Source organism: Hemibagrus wyckioides, linkage group LG10, assembly GCF_019097595.1.
Source record: "Hemibagrus wyckioides isolate EC202008001 linkage group LG10, SWU_Hwy_1.0, whole genome shotgun sequence".
NCBI lineage: Eukaryota > Metazoa > Chordata > Actinopteri > Siluriformes > Bagridae > Hemibagrus > Hemibagrus wyckioides.
The window spans coordinates 12,948,951-12,973,894 of NC_080719.1; the positions used below are offsets into that span (position 1 = coordinate 12,948,951).

Here is a 24,944-nt window from a genome sequence, read left to right on the forward strand (position 1 = left end):
CACAAGAGCTGCAGGTTTGGAGATGCTCTGATCCAGTCGTCTAGCCATCACAAATTGGCCCTTGTCAAACTCGCTCAAATCCTTACGCTTGCCCATTTTTCCTGCTTCTAACACATCAACTTTGAGGACAAAATGTTCACTTGCTGCCTAATATATAACCTGCCAGTGCTCGTAATGTTATGACTGATCGGTGTATATTGATACAGCGATAAATTACGTCGCAACATTTCAAAGCTGGCCAGTCGCCTAGCCATCACAATTTGGCCCTTGTCAAATTCGCTCAAATCCTTACACTTGTCTATTTGTCCTGCTTCTAACACACATCACCTTCGAGGACAGAATGTAATGAAAGAAAACTGAAAAAGTCTACAAGATTGTACTAAAAAAAAACAAATTTAAAAACATGCATAAATGAGCTGAAACAGCGAAATACTAAAAACTTTTCTTCTTCGCTTCCTTTTTACTACTAGCAGTACTACACATACTACTAATGATAATACTTCCATTAGCATTTGCTAAAAGTGTTTTAAAAAATAATAATTTATTCTTAGTCTTATTGTTCGTTACACCTGTGACCTTATTTACTCAATCACTGTTGATGATGTGTGTAAAAACCTTTAGCCCAAATGGAGATCAAGTCTAGAGTGTCAACTGTGCATAATCACTTGGCACCTCTGTGATGGAAAGGCTGCACTGATCTACAGTCTGGGCTAGAAAGAAATCAGCTCCAGCCTTGTGTTTATTGCTTCTTTATATCATTCTGTGAGTTTTTTAAATGACCATTGGCAGTGCTTTTACATTTAGTTCTACAAAAGTCTAAAATAATCCACTTTAAGGCAACTAATCTGATGTGAATGACAAAAATGACACTTTGTTTTTACATTTGATTTATAGGGAGCTTTGCAAACATAACCAGACAATGCAGATGTGGTGTACATATGCAGACATTACCATCTGCTTAGATGAGAGTTACACTGTCTATAATTCAGTGGCTGTCAGTGGGTATGTTGAGCCAATATCAGTCTGCTAACTTCCAGGTCTACTTTAACAGGACTGAGTATATATATTTTTTCTTTTTATTTTAATTACCTAATATTTGAACTGAACTAAATTTGGTTCTGCTTTTTGGGTTGTATTTAGGTTGCATTTTTCCAGAAACTGGTCTTGTACAATCTCAGAAATTATGTTAACTACACAGTATTTAAAGGTACACAATAATCATATGTCCAAGTGAAAGATCTATATTAAAGTAATAAACAATAAGTAACAAACAATGGTACCGTTTCTTCGCGAATGTTTACTTTATTCCTAAACTCATGTTATCTGCAACCCTATTCAAATTAGAAAGACAGGACAAGTAGGACAAATCTCTGATAACCTTGTCCTCATAGTGGAACAACATAATACTGCATTATACTGAAGGTAAAAATGTACATGAAACAGCGCCATGTCCGCCGTGGGGCGCACCAACTAATCTGAACCATATGAGAAAGTAGCTGGAAATCTCATTCGATAATTTGTTCTCCTACCCGTATTCATACAAGTCCCGCCTACCACTTCTGGATTGGTTCATATCCAGACCGCTGAGCGGGCAGCATAGTTTTATTGAATCGTAAGCCAAGAACGCTATACTAACACCCAATCATAGAGCAGAAGGCGGGTCTTGTCGGAATACGGGTGGGGAAGCATAATGCCGCACTCACCCCGCCGTTCCCGGAGCAACAGGGAAAATGGCAGCCCTCACCACCCTCACTCAGGTAAATAGCCGCTAAAAACATATTTTCATTGTGGTGAAATCTGATTTATTCACGTGCATTGAGTAAGAATAGCGATGAGCAGGTTTCTGTGAGATATTTGTCAACGAAATATTGTGTTTGGGCCAATTGCGATGGACCTTATTTATCAGAGCTAACGGTCAATTAGCCAGCTAACATTAGCCGGCTAATCGTTAATCGACTATAGGAAGATGATTTAGTACTTCAGTCATCTAAATTATTCAGCAGCGTCACTGGCTAGCTAACAAGCATTTGTTTGAATTTAGAGGAGTTATATAAAGCTCGTATAAAGCTTATTCTGTTTGTTTTGAATGCTGCAGTAACCTTAAAAGCTTTGTAACCTACCAGAGATTAACGGTAAAGGTTATTTATTAGAAATATACCACCATGAATGTTAGGTAATGTGCTTGTTCAGGCACGCTAGCTTTTCCATTAGCGCATGCTGCGGTTAATTTAACAGCAAATAAAGCTCGTAGTTTATTTAGATCAAGTATATGTTGAGATGCTTATAGCCGGGATTTAAGGTGTCCCTGATATCAAATTTGTCCTATCAGGTTTTTTTTTTGGCTTCTGGCTTTTAATGTCACAGACGGTATATTTACTAAAAACAAAAAAAGTGTAAACTTTTCATACAATTTTATAATTTTTCGGAAAAAGGTAAAAAAAAAAAAAACTCATCCTGTACTAGTTTTGTGTTTGTCCAATTAAATGCCTTCTACAATGTAAATGTCCCGCCCCCAAGGGCGTGTCTTGCTCTACAGTAACTGCTCATTAGCAGTAAACATGTTTTTTCAGTGTGTTTTTGACCATTCATCTTTTTTCCATCACTAATTTCTTTTCCATCCATTGTTTGGTGGAGATTAAATGGTTGGAATTGATTTGTTTGGAAGTGAGTATATAGGTGGTTGGTGTGACTTCCTGTTCAGTCCCAGAATATGGCTGTCTCAGACATATAGAGAACATGGTTTTGTCTATAAACACTGTCACAGCTTCTCCATCAGCATGACTCAGTCATTTTTGTTTTGTTTTTCCACAAAGCATAAGATATAACTAAACCCAACCATTTAGATTTAATCCTATCACTCTGATGCATCATGTGTCTCCTGTTGCTGAGCTTTAGTTTTTTCACTGATGCTCACCCGTAGCTCAGGTTTGTATGGCGTTACTCCAAAAACGCACGGCGTTACTCCAAAAACGCGCAGCATTTTGGCAGCTAGGATATCATCCTGGCGAAAATGGAAAGGCATGCTGAGAAATACACCACGTAAAAAAGCCCCACACACAAAGCTCTCTTTCTTTTGCTTTAACTTACTTCACTGAGCTATTGTCAGGTTTGTTTAAATTAGCACAGGGGTGTGGCATGGCATATCTCTACTGCTATTGTCTGTTGAGTATAACACTCCAGCAACACTCCTTCTCTCTTCCTCCTTGTTTTAAAAGCTAATATTCCAGCATGCAGAATCAAATCATTGGCTCTCAAACTGTTTCATGGAGAACGTTAATGATTTGTGAATGCTCTAACAACTTCAAACACCATCAATTGTTGGGCACTGATAGCAGCCAGGGTTAGACACATAGCTTCAACACCCCTGAACTGAATATTTGGTGTTGTGCCAAGCTTCTTTTTTTTTTTTTTTTTTTTTAAAGTAAAGCAGAATTATTGGATTTACATTTACAGCATCTGGCAGACGGCTTTATCCTGAGCAACTTACATACGTCTTATTTTATACAGCTGAGCAGTTAAGGGCCTTGCTCAAGGACTCAGGGGGTAGCAGTCTGGCAGTTGTGGGATTTGATCATGACCTTCAGAGACGTAGTCCAACATCCTAACCACTGTGCTAGTGCTACCACCCCTTCATTAAATATATGGTATTGCTTTACAACTATTAAGAGTGTAGGGGTGACAATATTTTTGAAAGATATAAATAAACATCAAAACAATTGATTGGTATACATGTTATATGTATAATTTTTAATGTATTTTTAATGAGTCTTTTGGATACAGGTTCTACAATTATTGGCACCCCACAATAATTATGTTTTAATGTTTTTAATTGTTAATTGTCGTTAGGTTTTAGCATCATTTTGAATGTTGTGTATGTGTAAGTGATCTCTAATGTTCAACTCGGACAACATTTGTAAAGGGGTTTGAACATAGAGCAGAAAGACTGAGATGGCCATTGAGAAATAATGCTATTTTGAAACTTAAGAAACAAAACACATATTTGGCACATACACAGAGTGAAGTGTCTTTGCTTCTCAGGGATTTAATAGTGAGTGAGCTGATGGATCAGCTAAGAAAGCAATAAGGTATTATGGAGCTGCCTGTACCTTAAAATGAGCTTAAGTTCATTGATTAAACTGTAAATAGGTGATGAGTGAAAATCGAATACTGCACACGATTATGGATGCAAAATGAAATGCAATCAATATCACTCTAACCCAAGTGAGGAAGCGACAGGTGACTGTTCAATTTCTACATACGTGCAGGCCACAGAGCCGACATTTCAAGCACCATTTGGTCAGGATTTTCTCAGTTCTATGCAAATTAGGTATGAAGCAGTAAAGCTAAAAATCCAATGATTCCTCTGAGCAATACTATGACACCTTTGGTCTGATGTGTCCTCTGTTCCCTGCTCAGAACTTAAGCTGCTACCCACAATTTACTGCTTGATTGGAAAAGAAAAAGCAAGGTTAAATCCATAACTTCATCATTCATATCTAAATGTGTAAAGAGACCTTCCGAAGGGGAAAAAGCAGAGATGTATGGTGACGATGGTGAGTGTGTAATATGTAAATCAACCCATGGATATGCGGTCTTATTTGACTGTATTTAACTAGTTTCAGACCGAGACGTGGTGTGTGACATCATCACAGCAAACACTCTGCCTGAAACCCTGTTCAATTCACACGAGTCAAACATGAGAACAACGATCATAAAAGTAACTACATGTGTCTTTACTGGTAGTATAAGAGAAGAATCCTGTTCTTGCAGTGTCACCAATTCACCAGTTTTCTGACCCCTAAAAAGCACAGAAGCTCCTGTGTCATCAATTTTGAAAGCATTTTTGACTTCACAAAAAAATAAACTCCATGAAACCTCCATGTGAAGCTCCTACTGTTTCTCATGAGAGCTACTAAATCTGGCCATGCACATCAGAGACGAGTGACTTGTTGCCTGAACAGTGAGATGAGAAGTTAATGAGAAGCTTTCAGGAGTTTCACAGAAGAAAGCAAAATATGATCTCATCACTGCTTTCTAATAGGAATAAGATGTCGATGATAATTCTAGCCACACTTCAGTCCAGTAGGTAAATTACACCTAACACCTTTTTCCTCTCCTTTCTCAGCTGTCGAGTGGGAACCCAGTGTATGAAACGTTTTACAGACAGGTAAGTCACCTGCTCCTGGGATGAAGGTAGATTTATTTTTGTTAGTTTATACAGCCTTATCTGGGTGATTTCCCTTCAGTAAAAATGCATCAAAACTGCTTTTTTACGTTTTTCTATTTTCTGTGTAGTTCTGAGTATTAGCCAATCCCTGACATCCCTGTATCACCCACAAAAACTGTATTGAAGCAAAACTCCACTCTGAAAAATGTTCGATATGTCTATATAAATATACAAACTAAATGTGTTTCATGTAATTTACTAAATGTTAAATGTTTTTAATGATCCCAGTGCTTAGGTTATTGCCTATTTGTTGTTATTTCTATGTTTTTTGTGGACACCAGAGGAGAACATTCATTTATTTCTAGTGCTGTTAAAAATTCTAATATTGAATTGAAAAACGAAATGAAAGACAACAACCTCAAAAATAAGGAATAATTAAAAGTTTGATTTGTCAGCTCCCGAAACAAAACTTCTTTTCTCACTTCTTAAGTTTCATCGCGGTTATGACTCAACTAGTTAACTATCTATGAGATGTGAGTATGGTGGTGTTGCTGACGCGATTAGTGTGAAAGTTGAAGCTGTGGAAGCTGATCCATTTGAGCAGATTGTACAGATGAGGAAGTGAGAGGCCCGGACAGGGACTAAAGCACTGCTGCATCATTCTCATCGGGTAGAGATGAAGTGAGAGCTAAATGCCACTGCTAAAACTCTGCTGGGAGTTCAGGCATCATGGGCAATGTAGGAAACTGTTAGCTATTGAGAAACTAGATCAAAATGATGATGAAAGATTGACATCCAGATCGGTCAGGGTGGATTTTACTGTTAAACTCAAACAACTACATAAACATGATCCATTTCTCACTGCAGCTGGATTCAAGAATAGCGACAAGTCATGTAAACTGTTTGACTTGGAGAAAAAACACAGGGCTTAGTGCACCGGCTAGGACAGGGCTTAAAGTATCATCTCCATCACTTCTGGCTTTCTGCTACAATTCTGCCTTTAAACTTTGCCAAGATGAGGCTTAATGGTACAAAACTGTTTCATGTAAATAACCTCCACATTACCGTCTCAATGGTTTTCTGCTCTGAAAGGTCGATCCAGGAAACACGGGGAGGGTCGGACCTACAGAGGCCGCTTTGTTTCTGAAGAAATCAGGCCTGCCGGATATCACTCTGGGAAAGGTGCAGGAGAGAAATGCATCTGTCTGGGAATTCTAAATGTTCCTTAAAATAGAAATTCTGTCTCTTTGCTGGATTCTGCCTGATGTTCCCTGTTCTTCCACAGATCTGGGACCTCGCTGATCCAGATGGAAAAGGTTTCCTGGACAAGCAGGTCAAACACACATTTTCTTCTCTGCTCGGCATTAAATAATCCTCCTTCCCCGATTTCTAAGTGACTGCATACAAGGCAGGTGATCTGATTTGTATATTCTTACTGTGTTTACATGAACAGGGATTTTACGTTGCTTTGCGGCTTGTGGCCTGCGCACAGAGCGGTCAGGATGTCTCTCTGACCAGTTTAAACCTCACTGTCCCTCCTCCTAAATTTGTAAGTCTTTAATATTGCACATGAGCAAGAAGGTCTCTGCGTGTGCTTTCACATTAGTCTGTTTACTTTTGGATCCTTTGCTGTTTTGTTTGGTTTCACATTGGTAAAATAAGGACTGAAAACATCCTTGTGAAACTCTTTTGTTCATCGAGTACAAATCACGCTTCACTTTTTGGAGCCGATTAAGTCAAATCGCTCAAACACGTTGTTTCGGTTCACAGCCGAGTGTGAGTGCTGTGTTCTCACCTGAGAAAACACCAGGGTTCTGGTCAGATGCATTAAACACTCTAGATGTGAAAGCACCCTGAGAAATATAACACAAATATGATGAGTTTCCTACCATGAAACTTGATTTTATAATGATTTTGTTTGTGACCTTATTTTGTATCACAGAAGGACCCTAGTAGCCCGTCATTAAGTGGTGCTTCATCAGCTGACAGCCACTGGGCTGTTAGAGTAAGTCTTTGAATCATTAAACAGTGCAAAATGTTTTAATGACACTTTTAGGATATCTGTCTGTCTGTCTATCTGTCTGTCTGTTTCTGTCTGTCTCTTTCTCATGTACACCTATCAGGCATAACATTATGACTACTGACAGGGGACGTGAACTAGAACTTGAACACATGGCACTAGAAAGCACTCTGGGAAGAAGGCAAGCTGGCAGAGGCAGTGTAATGCTTTGGGCAATGTTCTGCTGGGAAACCTTGGGTCCTGCCATCCATGTAGATGTTACTTTGACATGTACCACCTACCTAAGTATTGCTGCAGACCATGTACACCCTTTCATGGTCCGTATTCCCTGATGGCTGCGGCCTCTTTCATCAGGATAATGCACCGTGCCACAAAGCAAAAATGGTGCAGGAATGGTTTGATGAGCGCAACAATGAGAATGAGGTGTTGACTTGGCCTCCAAATTCCCCAGATCTCAATCCAGTCCAGCATCTGTGGGATGTGTTGGAGAAACAAGTCCGATCCATGGAAGCCCCACCTCGCAATTTCCAGGACTTAAAGGATCTGCTGTTAACCTCTTGGTGCCAGATACCACAGCACACCTTCAGGGATCTAGTGGAGTCCATGCCTCGATGGGCAAGGCTGTTTTGGCAGCAAAAGGAGGACCAACACAATATTAGTCATAATGTTGTGCCTGATCTGTGTATATTTAAATGCAAACTTGACATGATTTGCTCTTACTGTGCTGAGTTAACTGTGATACTTAAAGGATTATTAATAAATCATAAATCATAATTCTACCACTCAGGTGAGATTTATCTGTAGCAATGTTAGCGATAGCAATGAAAACACTGGCAAGGCTTTCCTTGTCCTTGTCAACTGCTTTCATTGTCCTGCAACTACTAAGGTGGTTTTAGGAAGCATTCTTGTTTATGAAACATGTTTCTGAGATCCGCTCAGTCTACATTCATTGTGTTTGTGGTTTTCAGCCTGAAGAGAAAAGCAAGTTTGACGGCATTTTTGACAGTCTTGTACCTGTAAATGGGTTACTGTCCGGAGAAAAGGTGAAGCCAGTTCTTATGAACTCAAAGCTACCAGTGGATGTGTTAGGAAAGGTAAATTTTCTTCTTATTATTATTTTAATAATGATAAATCTGTTGTGATTTTATATTTTATCTTTATAGTGTGATGTAAATTGATGTACTGTGTGTGGGATTTTTCTTTAATCAGGTTTGGGATTTGAGTGATATTGATAAAGATGGACACCTGGACAAGGACGAGTTTGCAGTGGTGAGTTAAATTCCCTCTTGGGATTGCATTTGCAGTTACATTTCTGGCATTTGGCAGATGGTCTTTTATGCAGAGCGACGTACAAAAGTGCTTTGAAGTACATTATCACTGGTTCAATAGGTGACCAGACTCGCATACCATCAGCCTGAAAACTGAAGTTTTTTTTTAAATTATTATTATTATTTTTATATGTACATGCAACAATGCATAAAATAAACAGGGAAAAATAAGAGCTTCAGGAAGAGGTAGGTCTTCATCTGTCATTTGAAGAGTCAGTGACTCGGCTGTTCGGACATCTAGGGGAAGTTCATTCCTCCACCTCTGTGCCAGAACAGAGAAGAGTCTAAGTGTAATACCTACCTCTTACCCTGAGAGATGGTGAGACCAGGTGACCGGTGCTAGTGGATATTTTCAGGATAGAAGAGGTTCTAGTTTGGTCTCTTGATATTATGATAATGTTTTTTGGTAACATGACAAGCTGAATTTCATAGTTTATTATATTCAAGAGAGAAAAAAAAAGATGTGGGTGAATAAATGACTGATTATAGGTGCAATAATGCAAGCGAGAACAGGAACTAATCTCAAGGATGTTCCACATTAAGTTCAACATTAAATATAAATCTAGATGGAGACATTGATCTTTACTAAAAGACTTTCTGACATGACCTAAAGAGGGAAGCAGTCAACACTGGGATTGTAGCCCGCTGGGATTGTTGATTAATTTCCAGCATGACATGGAACCTTTTATTTCTTGTGTAAAAGTAAAAGAAAAAAAAAAATGTAAGTCTGACATCCCATGCAGGTTGTTATAAATCACAGTGGCTTTAAAATGATTGTGACTGTGGTTATCCTAAAACATGTTTAAATATGGTGTTATGAACAGATCTGCTTTCTCCTTCAGGCCATGCACCTGGTGTACCGCGCTCTGGAGAAGGAGCCTGTTCCCTCCGTTCTGCCTTCATCCCTCATCCCTCCATCCAAACGTAAGAAGTCTGTGGGCTCCTTATCCAGCATGGCCCCCGTGCTGCCAGGAAGCCCGCCTCCTCCTAAAGACAGCCTGCGATCCACACCATCACACGGCAGCATGAACTCACTGAACAGTGCTGGGAGTTTGTCACCTAAACACACAATCAAATCCACACAGGTAAAACACACACACACACACGCACACACTCTTAAAGCCTTTGTTTTAGACAAGATTTGTATCCGTGTTTCTCAAACCTAATATCTCTGAAGTCTTCAGGTTGCTGTTGTATTTGAACGTTTTCTTTACTATTTATCTGAAACAGAAAAAAAACCCTGTGTACCTGGCACTCTAACAGAAAATGTAGGAAACACTGTGTAAAGACGAAGCAGATGGCTCCACTAAAATGTGATTCCATTTCACACTCCATTTCTTTTTTATTGATCATTTCTAAAGAAAAGGTGTGAATTATTAATGATGACATCCAGCTCAAGTGCTTTAGTTCAGGTGAAGCTCTGTTACAGTGTGTGGAGTGAACTGCTAAAAGCACTTTACATAATTTATAAGCTTCCTGTGATATTTTTCCATTTATTTGTCATTAGCACTCTGCGAACTGGGTGGTGCCAGCAGCAGACAGAGGACGCTATGATGACATCTTCCTCAAAACAGATGCCGACCTTGACGGCTTTGTCAGCGGCCATGAAGTTAAAGAGATCTTCATGCAGTCTGGCCTTCCGCAGAACATTCTGGCACATATATGGTGAGAACCACTGTACTGCTGCAGAAATGATACACGGCTAGTTCACTATCCAGGAAGTAATATGACATGAATGCAATGCAGAGGGGGTCAGGGCAGGTGGACACTACAGTGAGCTGAAAGGGCATGAATAGGTGAGAGTTTAAGAGAGCTGAAGGGTCGTGGCCAGATGAGGGTTTCTGAGAGCTGAAGGGTCGTGGCCAGATGAGGGTTTCTGAGAGCTGAAGGGTCGTGGCCAGATGAGGGTTTCTGAGAGCTGAAGGGTCGTGGCCAGATGAGGGTTTTTGAGAGCTGAAGGGGCGTGGCCAGATGAGGGTTTTTGAGAGCTGAAGGGGCGTGGCCAGGTGAGGGTTTCTGAGAGCTGAAGGGGCGTGGCCAGGTGAGGGTTTTTGAGAGCTGAAGGGGCGTGGCCAGGTGAGGGTTTTTGAGAGCTGAAGGGGCGTGGCCAGGTGAGGGTTTTTGAGAGCTGAAGGGTCGTGGCCAGGTGAGGGTTTCTGAGAGCTGAAGGGGCGTGGCCAGGTGAGGGTTTCTTAGAGCTGAGGGGGTATGGACAGGCGAGTGTTTTAAAGAGCTGAAGGGGCGTGGCCTTGTGAGTATATTCAGTGTGTAACTTTCGGCCTGTTAACTGTCTAGGGCTTTGTCAGACACACGGCAGATTGGGAAGCTGACCCGAGAGCAGTTTGCTTTGGCCATGCACTTCATTCAGCTGAAAGTGAGCAAAGGATTGGATCCTCCACAGACACTGACCCCAGACATGATCCCTCCATCTGAGAGAGGAACCCCGGTGAGTAACTAAACCTTATTGCTTGTAAAATATTGCTTGTAGACATTTTTGAAGATTTTAACACCTAATGAAGGCTTTAAAAATTGGTTGCTGAGTCAGGAAGTAACTTGCACTATATTTTGCACCCCTGATGTAGACTGCTTAAGTAAAGGAAGTAGAGTTTAGTGTACTGACAATGTGTGTCTTTTCTTTCTCCGCAGAATATGTCAGGGTACATGACGCCCGTGGGTTCTGAGATGGTAGCCCTGACCGAAATGCGCAGAGTGAGTCCATGCTGTTGATTTGATACATGTATATAAATGTGTATGCTACTAAGAAGGTAGGATTAAAAAACCGAAGTTAATTAGAGAATGAAATTTAGACAATGTCTCGCAAATGCACTCAATCAGCTAAGACATGGTATAAATATAAATACATACATAAATCACATGCTTGCTTCAAGCACATTACATCTATTAATTTCCAAATACAGGAATTTGTAAAATGGAATATTTAGACTCAAGTTACTTTGTGATAAAATTATATCTTCTGATAGTATTCTTTGACAGAAATGACAACAGATTTTAGCTGAAATTGCCTTCTCTTATGTTTTAGCTAAACTACCCTAGTTGCTCCAGTGCAAATCAAACCATATTATTGTACAAAAGAACCACAAACGTCTCTGGTCTGAAGTTGTCAAATAGATTAAAGTCACAGTTTTACCTCTAACTGTTTATCTCCATTCAAAAGTGTCAAACAGTTCCTTACTGAAAATGTTGTCAGTTCAACAATTATACATTTTATCCATCTGTATATTATCACTATAGAAACAATGACGTATTAACTGCTGTTATAAATGTATTTATAAATAAATCCCTATCAGAAAACAGAATTCAACAGCATTGTGCTTTAATGTGAGCAGAAAACATTCAGGTAGTGATTAATACTCTGGAGTGACTTTACTGTCCAGAAACTACTATGGTAGTCGTAGAGGTTTTTATAAAAAGCTAAACAGAAGGAGAATGCAGCTCATCAAACATTTTTCTGTTTCATATTTAATGCTGCTGATGTGTCATTCTTATATCAGACAATAATGTACAACTCATGGGTATGTAAAAAATGTACTAAAAAAAAGGAATCGACAAATGCTTTTAGCAGCAGTGTTGTGTTGAAAAGCATTTGTGCTGTGAGTGGTGATGTGTGTTGTAGAAAACATGGAGGTGAACCCCAAGTCTATTCTCTTCTCCTGTCCTGGTGGTTCCATGTGTGGTGTTTTGCCCTCCTGCTTGTTAGGTGCTGTGGTGTTGCCTTCCTTTTGAAGGCTGTAAGACTTAGCAGTGTGTGTGTGTGTGTGTGTGTGTGTGTGTGTGTATCCCTCTGTAGGACAGCTCCAGTTCTGTGGGGTCTGGTGAATTTACTGGAATCAAGGAGCTGGATGATTTGAGTCAGGAGATTGCTCAGCTGCAGAGGTATGTTCCCGTTATGAGACTCATTAATGCTGTAGAATCGCCTGATCTGGCGAAGAGGATTGTTTGTTTATTATTTTCCTTGTAGCATATGTTATTTTTGGCAGAGTTCAAGTATTCAGTTCAAGTCACTCACACTCAGTGTTCGTTCAGAAACTTCTCTACTGCAGGGCTTCCCAGACTAACAGGTTGCTTGAGGGGTTGAGAGAACCATACATTCACCTCCTTTTGTTTCAGTCATTTACTTTATAAATTAGAAATACCTTTGCTCAAGGGCCCAGCAGTGGCAGCTTAGTGGTCCTAGGATTTGAACTCAGTAGTCCAGCATCCCAAACACTTACCACATTCAAACAAGCCACATTTAAAAAATTTTTATTTATTTATTTAGCTTTCAACATGTTACGGAATAGTAAAAGACATATGCTGCCTATAACAGGAAGTATACAAAAGCAAAAACATAAGATGACCAGAACAGAGCACCGTATCACAGATCAGAATGAACAATTGAATCAGTACATACTGGGGAGAATACATGAGCTGTCTATACACCTCCAGGTACACTATATTATACCGAACCGCAGGATGTCACAGGTAGGGCCATTTATACAGTCAAAGTATGGTGTCTATATACGATTAAGAGCATCAATTGTAGAATGAATAATACAGGTCAAGGGTTCCAGAGGAATAATCTCTCTAATAACTGAGTGCCAGACTTTGATGGAGGCAAAGCTTATCTCTGATCCATGACATCAGTACATTCTTTCTGGCAGCAAAAGCTAACAAGCTAAAAAGCCGTCTTTTACAGTGCCTTGCAAAAGAATTCATACTCCTTGAACTTTTCCACATTTCGTCACGTTACATCCTCAAACGTAAATGTATTTTATGAGATAGACCAACACAAAGTGGCACATACTTATGAAGTGGAAGGAAAATGATTAAATGATTTTCATAATTTTTGGTTACAAAGAAATATCTGAAAAGTACATTTACGTTTGTAGTTGTCATGTGACAAAATGCGGAAAAGCTCAAGGGGTAAGAATACCTTTGCAAAGCACTGCAGATTTATTAGAGAGGCAGGGAAAACCCAGAAAAAGTGACAAAGCATCCAGCTCCAAAGCCAGTCAATGATTTTTGTTGAATTGAGCCACATTTAAATGAATGCTGCGTTCACATGCTGCTAGACTTACTGTAACCTGCAACCATTCCACATATGTAGGAATGAACCTGACGTTATCCACGTTTCATTCTTTCTGACAACAAAGCATGTGTACATGACATACTCGTAATTACAACTTCTGAAGTGGGAAGTAGGATAATTCCAATAGCATATGAAGTCAGCGTATGAGTGTACAGGCTATTTTAGTTATTTTTCATTATTCTGACAGTGTCAACAATACAAATTGGATAATTTTTTCCTATCCTTCTACCTCCATTAATCTAATGTTGTATCTCAAATTACATACTTATGTGCTATTCTAGCTTGATATTGAGTTCTAACACTAACAGGGTTTTCCTTTTTCAGTTACTGCGACTGAATATTAAAAACCTCTCAAGTCGTCTTCAAACCAAAGCTCTGTTTTGCGTACAGGTCATATTGATTTTCTAGACACGCTTTTGATTAAATGATGACAGAGTGTTTGATTTGAGACACAGCCCTTGACAGTGACATTGATGGTGGAAAGTTTTAAAGTAAAGAAGAGTTCATCAGTGCGTTTAACCTGGAATCCTGACAGACAGGAACGTTTCCGCTCGGAATCTAGTGCCATCTAGTGGATATCACTTTTTTTTAGTCCTCCACATATACATTAGATACACACACACATGCAGCATGCATCAAATATAAATATGCTATGCACTGAGTCATATCCTATAACCCTGCTGTGGGTTTTTAATTAACACAACACCTCCTTTCTAAACATGATAAATCAATGCAAGGAAATATTTCATAGATTTTTATTCACTTGTGTTACACACACAGTCCTTGGTGTCTGGGATTAAAAAATGTAGGCTGGTCAAGGCTAGGGGTCACAGAAACTTCCTAATTTCCATCTGGAGTTGTTTGCCCAAAAAGTTTGGGAATCCCTGCACTGCGCTTGCAGCTGTTGGGTAATTATGTGTTGGTGGCTGTTCTTTTTTTTTTTTTGTCTGTGAATATTCCTTAATACAAAAGCCTCCTCGTGTCCTCTCCATCTCACTGTGGTGTTTAATGTATCCTCCTCAAGCTCACTGAGTTTCTGATGCACTATAGATAAAATAAAGCTGTCGGTAAAAAGCACATGTTGGAGCTTAAGCATCAGATCAAGTGAACTGCGGATGAGTTGCTGCTCCCATCTGCCACATCTTTACCTTTAATTTATGTTTCATGAAATCTTTTGTTCTCGTCACTCACTCTTCATGCTGCCACAGCACATTTGTTTTCACTCACTGGGACACGCTCAGGTAAATCTCTTTCTCTCTCGCCTCTTTGGCTTTGAGTTTCTGTCACGCTGTGTGTTGATGGAGGAGACAGTTTTTGACCAATTTTTTTTAACCTCATCTTCAATTTAATCTTGTTGGTCTTCATCTCTTTGTGTTATCAGGGAGAAATACACACTGGAGCAAGACATCAGGGAGGCGGAGGAAGCCATCAGACACAAAACTACTGAGGTTCAGGTGAGGTGTCAGGTTGACATGTATGAAGCTGGTATGGCCTCTTAAAGTGTTTTATTAGGCAGCAAGTGAACATTTTGTCCTCAAAGTTGATGTGTTAGAAGCAGGAAAAATGGGCAAGCGTAAGGATTTGAGCGAGTTTGACAAGGGCCAAATTGTGATGGCTAGACGACTGGATCAGAGCATCTCCAACACTGCAGCTCTTGTGGGGTGTTCCCGGTCTGCAGTGGTCAGGATCTATCAAAAGTGGTCCAAGGAAGGATAAGTGGTGAACCAGAGACAGGGTTATGGGCGGTCAAGGTTCATTGGTGCATGTGGGAAGAGAAGGCTGGCCCGTGTGATCCAGTCCAACAGTATATATTTAAAGTATACCACAAGGTTAAGGGATTTTGGTTCTGTTGTATGAAATGTTTATACAACAGTAAATTAACACAGTTGTTTTTAAAATGTAGCAGTTTCATTTATTTATTTTTTTAATAAAATTTGCTTCATTTGTGCCCATTTAAAGTAATACTGAACCACATTTTCAGCTAGCTTGTTACACTATATTAAATTTGGGATTGTTAATCTATTCTGAGGGCACTGCATTTGATTTACTGTGGGTTCTGCTAAACAGGAAATGCAGAATGATCTGGACAGAGAGACATGCAGTCTGCAGGAGTTAGAGGCCCAGAAGCAGGACGCTCAAGATCGACTGGATGAGATGGATCAGCAGAAGGCCAAGCTGGAGGACATGCTCAACGAAGTACGACAGAAGTGCCAGGAGGAGTCCCAAATGGTGAGTGCAACATGAACCTGGCCATTGCCAGACCCCAGACCTGAGGTCATTGACATGAGTGCAAGATTTAAAAGAATAGCTCTTTCTGATTTGTGTGTGTGTGTGTCCAGATCTCGTCGCTCCAGAGTCAGATCCATTCTCAGGAGTCGGACCTGCTGAACCAGGAGGAGGAGCTGAGTCGGGCTAAAGCGGACCTGACCCGTCTACAGCAGGAGGAAAGCCAGCTGGAGCAGAGTCTGCAGGCTGGCAAGATCCAGCTTGAGACCATCATCAAGTCCCTGAAGGCCACGCAGGATGAAATCAATCAGGTAACAGATGTGGAGCTTTTTTACTCCTCTGCATCATATGTTTCATAGTAGTAGTTCAGGGATTTCATCACAAAGATGTTTTACCAGTAAAATGCAAGTAACCGATTTATTACAGATATACGTTGTAGTAAAAAGAAGCTGCCGAAAATTATTTATTTTATTTCCAGTTGTCAAAGAATTAATAAGAATTGACCAGTTTGTTGATTTTAGCTAATCTACGTTTTTACCTTGATTTGATTTATTATTTATGATTTATTACAACCTCTTGTGAGGTTGTTTGCCACAGTTAAAAATGTCAACATGTGAAGGTGTTGCATTGTATTACAGTCCACTAGAGGGCGATGTGTCCACACAGGCATTTTGTGGTGTTCATGCTAGAAAATAATATGTTGTGAAAGTGGAATAAAATTGTTTCAAAGGTCTGTTTGTTGTCTGTATGTTATATGTGCCACTTATTTTTGTATTTTGTTTTTTGCTGTAGGCTCGCAGCAAGCTCTCTCAGATTCAGGACAATCAGCACGAGATTAGCAAAAGCATTGAGCAGTATAGCAGCGCTCTGAATGGCACGCATGGAGGCAGCATGACTAACCTAGCTGACATGAGTGAGGGGTTCCCCGACAAGGAGAACGGGGGCTTTGGGGTCATGGTAAAACCTTCGTATTGTTTCTCATATTGTTTTTATGATGTTTAATATTACCAAAAAGATGTTGAATTAACTGTGTAGCTGTATGAATTTTATTTCTAGTCAATGTGTGTGTGTGTGTGTGTGTGTGTGTGCGCAGGATGACCCGTTTAAAGTGAAGACTAGTGTGTTCAGCACAAACTCTCAGGAGATGCACACAGACCCATTTCAGTCTGAAGACCCTTTCAAATCCGATCCTTTTAAAGGTACTGCTCATATTCTCTTTTCTCTTTTTCTCTCCTCTTTATCTCTCTGTCTCTGTCTCTCTCTCTCACTCTCACTCTCTCTCTCTTTCTCTTTCTGTGTCAACATTTGTTGATATAAACCCTTGTCCTTCACTGAGACACACATACACACAGTCTGTCTCAAATTGAAAGGTTGAAAGGTTTGTTGAAAGTTGAAAGGTTTGTCTCAGAGCTGAAATGATTTTCGTTACTTGGATGCGAGAGATCATGTGGCTAGTGTTTGAGGTCTGGCTTGCACTGGCATATAAATTCTTCTCTTCTATTTTTTCTCTCCTCCTTTCTATCTGTGTTCACTTTCTGTGCAGGTGATCCCTTCCAGAATGATCCTTTTGCCAAGCAGCCTCCCACAGCGACAGGTATCTGCTCTGTCCTAATGCTTGATGGGAAACAGTTCTGGTCTTGCATTGAGATTTGCATGGATTGCAGCATCATGCTGGGTTGCAGTGGCACACTTCTCTCTTTCTCATATTCAGCTTTCAGTTCTCCAACTCTCATACTAAATAGAGGTCATTTGGAAAGTGTACATCAGGCTTGTTTTAAAGGTGTGGCATCATAATGAGGTTGTGTAAGAAATGGATGTGCACACACTGTAGTTTACAGTTAAGCTCTGATGAGTGCCTAGTCTTTAACTGATGCACTTTTAGCGAGTTATACAGCTCGGGCTAACATTTAACTCCTTATTTAAATCTTTGGAGCCGTAGCCAAGGCTTCTATGCGTTGAGAATAAAGACTACATGAGACAGTATGGCGAGATCAGGTCATTTATATTTTAGCCGGTACGCTTGATGCATGTGATTTGCTGTCACATGATCTAGCATCAAGGGTATTCAAGGGCATATTTTTTTTTACGTGCATTCAAAAATGAGAACCCACCTAAACCAAACTTGTGCAAAATTAAATAAAGCCAAAAATGTAATACAGCAAAAGGCGAATTTGCGTTGAATAAAGTATGATCTGTAATTCTGATGAGAAAATGAAGAAAATATTTTTACAAGTAATAATAAAGCTTATTAAATATAGGCACATATAATAAGAACATAAAAATACATCTTATATCATCGGAAATTAAAAAAAAAAAGAAACAAAATATTTGGCCAGCAATCAGAAATCAAATAAAATATTGGACATGCTACAAACAAATACAATATTATCAGAATATAACTATAATATTGGTATAAGTAATCAAAGAAATAACTAGACTGTAGGACCTATAATCAAAATATTTATAAAAGACTAAAATATTAAATAAATTTAGTATATAAATAAAATAAAGTTAATAAATGATTTTTTTTTCACTTTCTGATTGCAACAGTGAACATATTGTCTGATGTAATCAAAAATAGATGTCTGATGTTATCAAAAATAAACATTTTTATAGAATTTACATGGAATTTGTGGTACTGAACTTGTTGATACTGTATCTCTTTATGAAAACTTTCTTCTCGTTCCTCACGCAGATCCATTTGGCGGAGATCCATTTAAAGAGACAGACCCGTTCAAAACCATGTCAGAAGACTTTTTTAAGAGGCCGGCCAAGGCTGACCCCTTCACCAGCACGGACCCTTTCAGTAAAAGTGCTACACTTCCGGTAAAGGTAATGACGCAGCCAGGGAAAGGCGTACAAAGACGGTGGGCGATACAGTCAAAAAATATAATCACAGTATTTTAGGGCCGTAAGATGTGCATCATGATGTATATTTCTGAGGTTTGGACTAGACTTGTGTGATATGTCTAGTTAATCGGCAATACTGGCATTATTTCTAGTACCTTTACTTCAGTTATATTAATAATTGAGCATCTGTTACTATTAACATTGAACGTGTGATTTTTAAAAATGGTATAATGAATGAGATTTTACTTCAAATGTTCTTTTGTCTTGTTAGTTTCGCATTTAGTATTAGCCAGTCTGTTAATATCATTTGTGACAGAAATTGACTGCGATTCAACTCGTCACTCTTCAGTAAACCATGGCTAATCTAGATGCGCATAAAATTTAGAGGCGTGCCTTTTTTTGATGCACTTAGCGGTAGAAGATCTGAATACTGAAAACAAAAAGCAAGAAAAAGGAACTTAGCAGAAAGTAAATGGTGGACCTTGTGCAATTGTACAAACTTGTTATGCTCCAGCCTGGCATTTTTTGAATTCAAGCCAAAATGGTTGAACTCTCAGTCTGAGTAACACCACCACTAAAATAGTTAGCATTATGGATCATTGGAATTGCCTAAACGTCCGACATCCAGATGTGTTTTTTTTTTATTTATTTATATATTTTTTTGTGCTATTGCCTCTGACAAAAAGCAGTTCCCTATCTTTACCACATTCAACCCTTCATCATAGCTTTAGATCTTATTGATTTATTTATCTGTTTGTGGATGATGGTTATTATGTCATTATGCTCGGTTCTAACACTATGCCAGTAAAAGAAAAAAGAAAAAAGCTCTAGGCTATAAACTGGTCCTTTTTTGAAACTAGCAGCTGATTTATGTTGGAGATTCACAGGTTATGTGTAAATTAAGGCAATCTTTCACTCAGGGTGATTTGATCTGAATCAGCATCATAATGTTGCCATCTTTTTAAGTTAAGAATAATTGGCTCTTTATGTCAGGTATCAGTGTTGTAAACTCTCATTAATATGTTTTAAACGTTGACCGACCTTCATCGTACACTCTGGTCTGTGCTTTCCAAACACACCATGCTACAGAATATAAACAAAAATAGCATGTTAAAATTATATTGCTACATTATGTGGTTGCAATATTGTTTTGCTTGGAAAAAAGGCTTGTGATGTGAAACGATTCAATTATTATTTTTAAATCATTCTGGAAAATAAAAATGGAAAAGAACTCCTTTGGCTAAGCAGACTGAAGTAAAGATGATGTAAGATCTATCTATGAGAGCTGTAACTGTTTGTGTCAGTAGCTGATTTAATTTATTCAAAAAATTGGCTTTTATATTTGTCATTCTAAGATATTTATTCGGATTTGAATGCTACTAAAATTTAATATGGAACGAAAGCCTTTTTATAGTTTATTAAAATTCATGCAATATTCTATAATAGCTACAGCACTTGGGTTAGTTTCCCAGGAGTAAGTAAAATCTTTATCATTGCAACCGGTGTGTAAAAATGTAATAATATTTTTTTTAATCAGATACAAATGACCAATACTTGAATAGTGTATTATGATGATTTTTGTGTAACTGTGTTTTAAAATATTCCTTCATTCTTTGTTAATTAACGGTAACGAACCCTTATGAATCAAAATCGAACATGTGGAAGGCTGAGGGTTAGAACCCTGTTAGTCATCATCACTGGATGGTTAAACCAGTAATGACATGAACAGGCTCGTACTCAACCCTGTCCTCCCTCGAAAACTCGTTTTATTTTAGAGCCATGAAACAAACAGAAAATAGTCTTCGAATAGAAAACCGACCCCTCGCACATTTGCTGTAGTGTATTTTGAAATTTTCACTTCAGTGTGTGTCAAAAACACCAGAAACCAGAAGAACATATTTCCTCATGCAATCAATTGCCTCATAAATATGATGACTTTGTCACGGACAGTATTGTCCGTGCAACACTCTCCTCTTTGCAAATTAATATCTTTTTTCACAGTCAGTTGCTCAGTATCCGCTTCTGTTCACAGCTCTGACAGAGTTTACAGTATAGTTTCGAAAGCAAGAATTATGACCGTTCGATGGTGAAAAAACGAAGAATGTACATTCTTTCTTTAGGTCTGGCTCACTGAACTGGCTGAGGAGAAAGAGGACTCGGAAAGCAGGCACGAGAGAGTGTGGATCTGTTTGTTTTTTGTTTAAGCTCAGCATGGAAACTTCTCAACATAAATAAACTATAACTGAAACGAAATTGACACACTCGCCCCCTTCCCAGCTCTGTAAGACCCCCATCTGAAGTGCTTCACAAACCCAGCACATAAAAAGTGCATTGTTCATCACACACAAGTGTACACACTTTTACCCCTCTGCTTCTCCAAGGCTCTTCATGAATAACCGGTGGCACTCGATAAAGCCCCCACTGTCACAACTGTTTTCTTAATGTTGCTTAAAGAATGAAATAGCATGGTGAAAATTATTATTACAGAAAAGAAGACATTGAAGATAAGTGTTGAAACATGTGCCTTCCGCTACAAAAAAAATGTTTTCATGCATTACAATTTAAAGTCTTAAAGTCTTTGTTATTTACGTGATTTTTTTCAGAATCTTTATTACCTCTAATACGAACAGGACTGCGTAACTCCACATGCACTCGTGTTCATTTTAAATACAGAGTATGCTAATACACGCAGATTGTTTTAGCCATTAGCCTAGAGCCACACCACCTGACACATGCTAAGATTTTGTGTTGTAAAATTATGTTAGTTTTATTATTACTCTGTGTTTGGGATTTCTATGCATCTATACACTACATCTTGCAGTGTGTGCAGTATAAAAGTACATGAGTGCTTGGCCAATAATTTTTTTTTTCCCCCTCCTCTGTTTTATCTTTCTAGTCTCACCACTTCTCGAGCAATGACCCTTTCGCCTCCACCAGCCCCAAACACAAAGGCTCAGGTACAGCACATCTGCTGAGTCATCTCACACCCTACCACACTGACAGAACCGTTGTTCAAATGAAAGCTGCCATTAGATAACATGTAACAGTTCTAGCATGTTTAGTACATCCTGGCTCTTCTCGAAAAGTCTTTAAAGTTAAAAAAAATAAAATAAAATAAAAGTGAGTGGTTTCACACATATTGGCCCAGAGTCAAATATGGTCCCCCTGTGACAGGCCTCTGAAAAGCTGTGAAGCAAGAAGATGCTGTGAAATGAGTTCCCATGCGTAGCATCCTGACTGCTTGCTCGCAAGTCTTCTGCCAGTTTTAAAAAGGATGTGACATTCCTCTGCTGTTTCAGTAAACATCTTCTGTTACATGTTTTTTTTACAGCGATGCCAGGAAGTGCTTGGCTGTGTGTTTTATTTGCAGTGGTTAGAAGAAAAAAAATAATAATGCAAAGAGCATGGGTATAAGCAAGAGAAGAATGTGACTTGAATGTTTAAAGGTAGACACAGAAATGTAACAGTGAGATTCTCCATAAAATCTTTTTTCTCTTTTTTTCTAGTGAGAATGTCAGGCTGCAATAGTAGACGTTTTATTAGATCTATAGCTCTTATACACACATGCATGTCTGGGTGTGTGTTTAAAATAAATAAATATATATATATATATATATATATATATATATATATATGTTTCTGTTGCAGACCCCTTTGGGACTCTGGACCCTTTTGGCAGCAGCTCATTTGGCAGCAACAGTGGCTTTGCTGATTTCAGCCAGATGTCAAAGGTATGGTCAAAGATGCAGCTCTGACAGTAGTGCAAGCTCCTAATCACAGGTTTATATTAAAACACCTCTTCTAACAAGTCTCTGATAACTGTTTTCAGTCCCTCTCAAAAGTGACACCTGTGCAAAATGGTTTTTACCTTTGGTTGACGTGTGACTGAACGTCGTCTAGATGTGTCAGCCTGACCTCTTGTGCTTGTCTGTCATTCATACAGCAAAGCTTCACCGATGACCCCTTCAACCAAAACCAGGACACTCCAGCTCTCCCGCCCAAGAAGACCATACCGCCTCGGCCCAAGCCTCCCAGCGGTAGGTTTCTGAGTTGGTGGTGAACACCAGGTCTAATGTCACGTGGTGCTTTCTGTAGGGTACGCTATTTATTCTCAGGTCTTCATGTGTTTCTCTTGTGACTTTCTCAACAGCAAACCTGCCCACATGTTTCACACTCAGTTTCACAGTTTATCAAGATGGAGATTAATCACAGTGATGTGTGCAGCTCTTTTTTCTTTTCTTCCCTGAGGTAAACAGGAACTGAAGGTTTAGAATAGATTCGTATTTGGGTTTTTTTTTTTTTCCCCCCCCTTCTTTCAGTCACATTGCTCAATTTCTTACAAAATATTGAAACAACATTTTCTAGAAATCTAAGAGAAATCATGACAATTTTTTTAAAAATGAAAAACTGCATGTGACTCTCTTAAGGAGGGTGTTTTTTTTTCCCTTCTTCTTAATTTCATCTCTCGGTAATTAATTCGTCTCTTTCGTTTAGGGATGATGTTTGAATGCATAGGAGCGCCTCGTTTTAGCATACATGCACTTATGAGTTGCTCAAAATTACATCAACACTCAAAATTACATTGAAAGATTTGTCCCACCCACCCCCCAAAAAAAAAACAACCCTACTCAACCCCGCCTAGTCTCACAGTAGTTTCACTCAATTCAGTTCGATTTTCTTTTTACTTGGAAGATGCAGCCTCACTTTCTGCCATGGTAAACCTAACATTAAACACATCTGTAGTGAACAGATCAGTGTATTCATCAGAGATGCTACTGAAATATTTCAGCCAAGAAAAATGTGAAATATCAAATCGAACACCTTTTATATGATAAGATGCATTCATGGAGGTCAAACCCAATGGAATATGTGATGTGGGTGTGTTCTTTTTCTTAGAATAAATAATGTAAACGTTTCTCACACACACACACACACACACACACACACACACAAGCATCTTATGCCTTATATCTTTTAAGATGGTAGAGTGTTGGACATAATTTTAAAACTAAACTTTGTCTTTTTAAATGCAGAATCAGTGTAGCTCACTCGAGTAGTGAAACCTCTATTTCCTTATATTGAACTATTTTTATTTCTTCCTACAGAAGTGTTTTTATTTGTTCCTAGATGTTCATTGTTGTGAAGGCGTTTAAGAGGTTAGATTCAGAGGTTTAGTTGGTATATTAAAGGGGGTACGGTTACAAACTTGAGCGCTTCACATCATCTGCGGTTTGCCTGCACTGGCAGCATTATGCTGATCTCCACGCCCTTCCCCACTTCCTCTCTTTCTGTGCGTGTGTGTGTGTGTGTGTGTTTTTTTTCCTTTTCTTTTCTATTTTTTTTTTAAACTTGGTGTGACATCTCTGTCACAAACTTACACAGCTGATGTACCTCACATTTTATAGTAATTTTGCATTACAACCATACCTAAGTTTTGTCTTATTAACGTAGATTCATTGTCATTTTATCTCCTATGTTTTTTGCCCCGCATTATTCTACATTCAGTACTGTTATTTATTTATTTATTTATTTATTTAATATTAAAAAAAAAAATTTTTTTGGATAAATTGCACACAGGTTGTGTTACTAAAAGAAAACTTTCCCATATGTTAAATGGCATTTAATGAGTGTTGGAGCGTTTATATTCACATACTCTTGTATTGTAGGTGTGAATGGAGCAATGATGAGCACTGGTTGTTTTTTTCGCTGGTTTTGAGCTGTCAGGGTGGAGCTCGGCGTTGTGGTTTTGCTATTCCGTTTACAGAAAGAGAGAAACTGATTGCTGGTCTAATATAAATAACAGCCCAGTTCACATTGCGGTTAACACCTTTAAGGGGAACCAAGAACCAGTTTAAAGTTCTCATGAGAGATGCGATGCCAGTTGTACACACCCCCACAAAAAAGTGTTACACGTAAGCATTTTCTGTATGTTTGGCTTTAAGTAATTGTCAAACATCAGTGTTTTACGTTTTATTGTGGGATGCTAAGTACATTTTAATAATAAATGGTTTGATAAGTAATTTATAATAGTAATAATCATTTATATCCTCTATTTTTTTTAGCTAAGTTGTTTTTTTTATGTTGTGCCATCATACCGGTAGTTTAAGTGGCATTGTTGGCACACCACAAGTGTGACTGAAAGAGCTATGGGGTTTTTGGGGCGGGTGCGTAATCTTTCATAGAGGCTTTGTGTTAGTCATACAGGCATGCATGAGTCTGGTAATCATTTTTTTTTTTTTTTTTTTTTTAAATATGTAACCTTAT

General features: G+C 38.8%; 1 protein-coding gene across 3 annotated transcripts in view; it reads left to right on the forward strand.

The window, feature by feature from the left end:
• The first annotated feature begins 1,658 nt into the window (after positions 1 to 1,658).
• The window catches only part of eps15l1a (epidermal growth factor receptor pathway substrate 15-like 1a), a 31,646-nt gene continuing 8,360 nt past the window's right edge, over positions 1,659 to 24,944 (forward strand). For 2 of the 3 annotated variants that reach the window (XM_058401169.1, XM_058401171.1), the window contains exons 1-23: positions 1,659 to 1,757; positions 5,126 to 5,167; positions 6,260 to 6,349; positions 6,453 to 6,500; positions 6,621 to 6,716; positions 7,110 to 7,172; positions 8,156 to 8,281; positions 8,397 to 8,456; positions 9,358 to 9,600; positions 10,023 to 10,180; positions 10,811 to 10,961; positions 11,162 to 11,224; positions 12,324 to 12,409; positions 14,986 to 15,058; positions 15,672 to 15,833; positions 15,944 to 16,141; positions 16,623 to 16,787; positions 16,924 to 17,029; positions 17,374 to 17,424; positions 18,526 to 18,662; positions 21,577 to 21,637; positions 22,329 to 22,411; positions 22,624 to 22,717. In XM_058401169.1, the coding sequence (XP_058257152.1) occupies positions 1,731 to 1,757; positions 5,126 to 5,167; positions 6,260 to 6,349; positions 6,453 to 6,500; positions 6,621 to 6,716; positions 7,110 to 7,172; positions 8,156 to 8,281; positions 8,397 to 8,456; positions 9,358 to 9,600; positions 10,023 to 10,180; positions 10,811 to 10,961; positions 11,162 to 11,224; positions 12,324 to 12,409; positions 14,986 to 15,058; positions 15,672 to 15,833; positions 15,944 to 16,141; positions 16,623 to 16,787; positions 16,924 to 17,029; positions 17,374 to 17,424; positions 18,526 to 18,662; positions 21,577 to 21,637; positions 22,329 to 22,411; positions 22,624 to 22,717 (2,383 nt within the window). In that variant the 5' untranslated portion in view covers positions 1,659 to 1,730. The remainder of the gene's footprint in view (positions 1,758 to 5,125; positions 5,168 to 6,259; positions 6,350 to 6,452; positions 6,501 to 6,620; positions 6,717 to 7,109; positions 7,173 to 8,155; positions 8,282 to 8,396; positions 8,457 to 9,357; positions 9,601 to 10,022; positions 10,181 to 10,810; positions 10,962 to 11,161; positions 11,225 to 12,323; positions 12,410 to 14,985; positions 15,059 to 15,671; positions 15,834 to 15,943; positions 16,142 to 16,622; positions 16,788 to 16,923; positions 17,030 to 17,373; positions 17,425 to 18,525; positions 18,663 to 21,576; positions 21,638 to 22,328; positions 22,412 to 22,623; positions 22,718 to 24,944) is intronic. The other variant, XM_058401170.1, reaches the window with a different exon arrangement.